The 1,502-nt window shown below is 30.6% G+C and overlaps 1 protein-coding gene across 1 annotated transcript in view; it reads right to left on the bottom strand.

Moving 5' to 3' along the window:
• Window positions 1-967: 967 nt before the first annotated feature.
• Window positions 968-1,502, bottom strand: part of LOC108770511 (sphingomyelin phosphodiesterase) — a 23,572-nt gene continuing 23,037 nt past the window's right edge. The window contains exon 6 of the mRNA XM_018522147.1: window positions 968-1,043. Coding sequence (XP_018377649.1) covers window positions 1,013-1,043 — 31 coding nt within the window. The 3' untranslated portion in view covers window positions 968-1,012. The remainder of the gene's footprint in view (window positions 1,044-1,502) is intronic.

The raw sequence follows: 1,502 nt of genomic DNA, 5'->3' as shown, positions 1-1,502 counted from the left end.
TACACGCGGAATTTAAGTAATTTATCTTAAATCGTTTAATTTAATGTTACATAGATAAAAAAATATTTAAAAGGACATAGGATGCAGTAGTTTTTTTAAATTTAAATGATAACTGCCTCGAAAGTATAGCTGGTATAACTTATGAATAGACTGCGGAACTTTATGCAAAATACTTAACTGAATATTAACTATCGGACAGTTTTAGTAGTCAATCGTTGTTCGTTAAAGAGTTAATAAAAGGTGAAGTAAAAAGATTGAGATTGCCATCTGTAAATTTACAAAATTGCAAAATATGCATTTTATGCAAAACATTTAGTTAAGTATTTTGCATAAACTTCCGCAGTCTACTTATGAATATGAAATTTATTTATAATTTATATTCACTCTGTTATGTGTGCTACTTACTATAGTATGCAGTGTAGAAGATAGAAATGTCAATCATCAGTTGTTATTCTCCGCCACCAAACGATATATATATATTACTCTCTAAATTTCTTAGAGTGAAATCTCACTCCAAGAAAGATGAAAATATAGCCATTTTCACTCTTCTCAAAAAATGACGGTATTTTCACTCTCTTAGAGATTTTGCTCCAAGAAATTTAGAGAATATATTTCTAAATGTGTACAAGTTAAGTAATTGATGTTTTCGTCAAGATAAATATCACGGACCGAATTAGATGCTGTGTGCTAAGAAAAGCATTTTTGCACACTGCAAAACAACTTATGTATTCATTAATGTTCATTCTGTGCGATGAATTAATTTAAGTAAAAAGGTAAAAGGTATATACAGTAGATTGAACAATTGATCCGAACACCGTTTCTACATATCGGTTGTTTTATTGAAAAAATTGTCATGTTAGATAAAAATATATTTATAGTGTTGTTTATAACGTATCAATCAACAAGGCACTCGATTGAAATTAACATGACATCTTCTAATTCATAATAGAAATTTTGTTTTTTTCAATTTATTTTGATATAGTCAACACATGAAGGAGCGCATAAAACGTGATTACGATGCAATATATTTCATGAAGAAACCTCTGAAACACATGAAAAGAATCGAATATTTTTCTTTGTTATCGCACTTTTCACTCGAAGAAATTAGTCTTTTTAATTTTTCATGCAAATGTTTCATACGTTTAATCAATCATAGAAAAACTCTTTCTATTGTGCTATATGTACATTTATACATGTACTTATACAAGGTGTGATCAAAAAATAAGGTGACTTTTCATTTTTATAAAAAAATATTCATTTATTCATCCAAAATTATGTTATCCCCTTCAAAATAATCCCCCTCTGATATAATGCACTTGTGCCAGCGCTTTTTCCAGTCGTCAAGACACTTCTGAAATGCACTTTTGGGTATTGCCTTGAGCTCCTCCAGCGATGCAGCCTTAATCTCCTCAATCGTCGCCATACAATCTTCGTCCTTTCATGGGCTTTTTCAATTTTGGGAAGAGGAAAAAGTCGCAGGGGGCCAAGTCTGGTGAATACGG

This window comes from Trachymyrmex cornetzi, unplaced genomic scaffold (assembly GCF_001594075.2).
Source record: "Trachymyrmex cornetzi isolate Tcor2-1 unplaced genomic scaffold, Tcor1.1 scaffold1280, whole genome shotgun sequence".
In the NCBI taxonomy this organism is placed as follows: Eukaryota; Metazoa; Arthropoda; class Insecta; order Hymenoptera; family Formicidae; genus Trachymyrmex; species Trachymyrmex cornetzi.
Note: the sequence above shows the minus strand (reverse complement) of the source record. Positions and strands in the feature narration are given on the sequence as shown.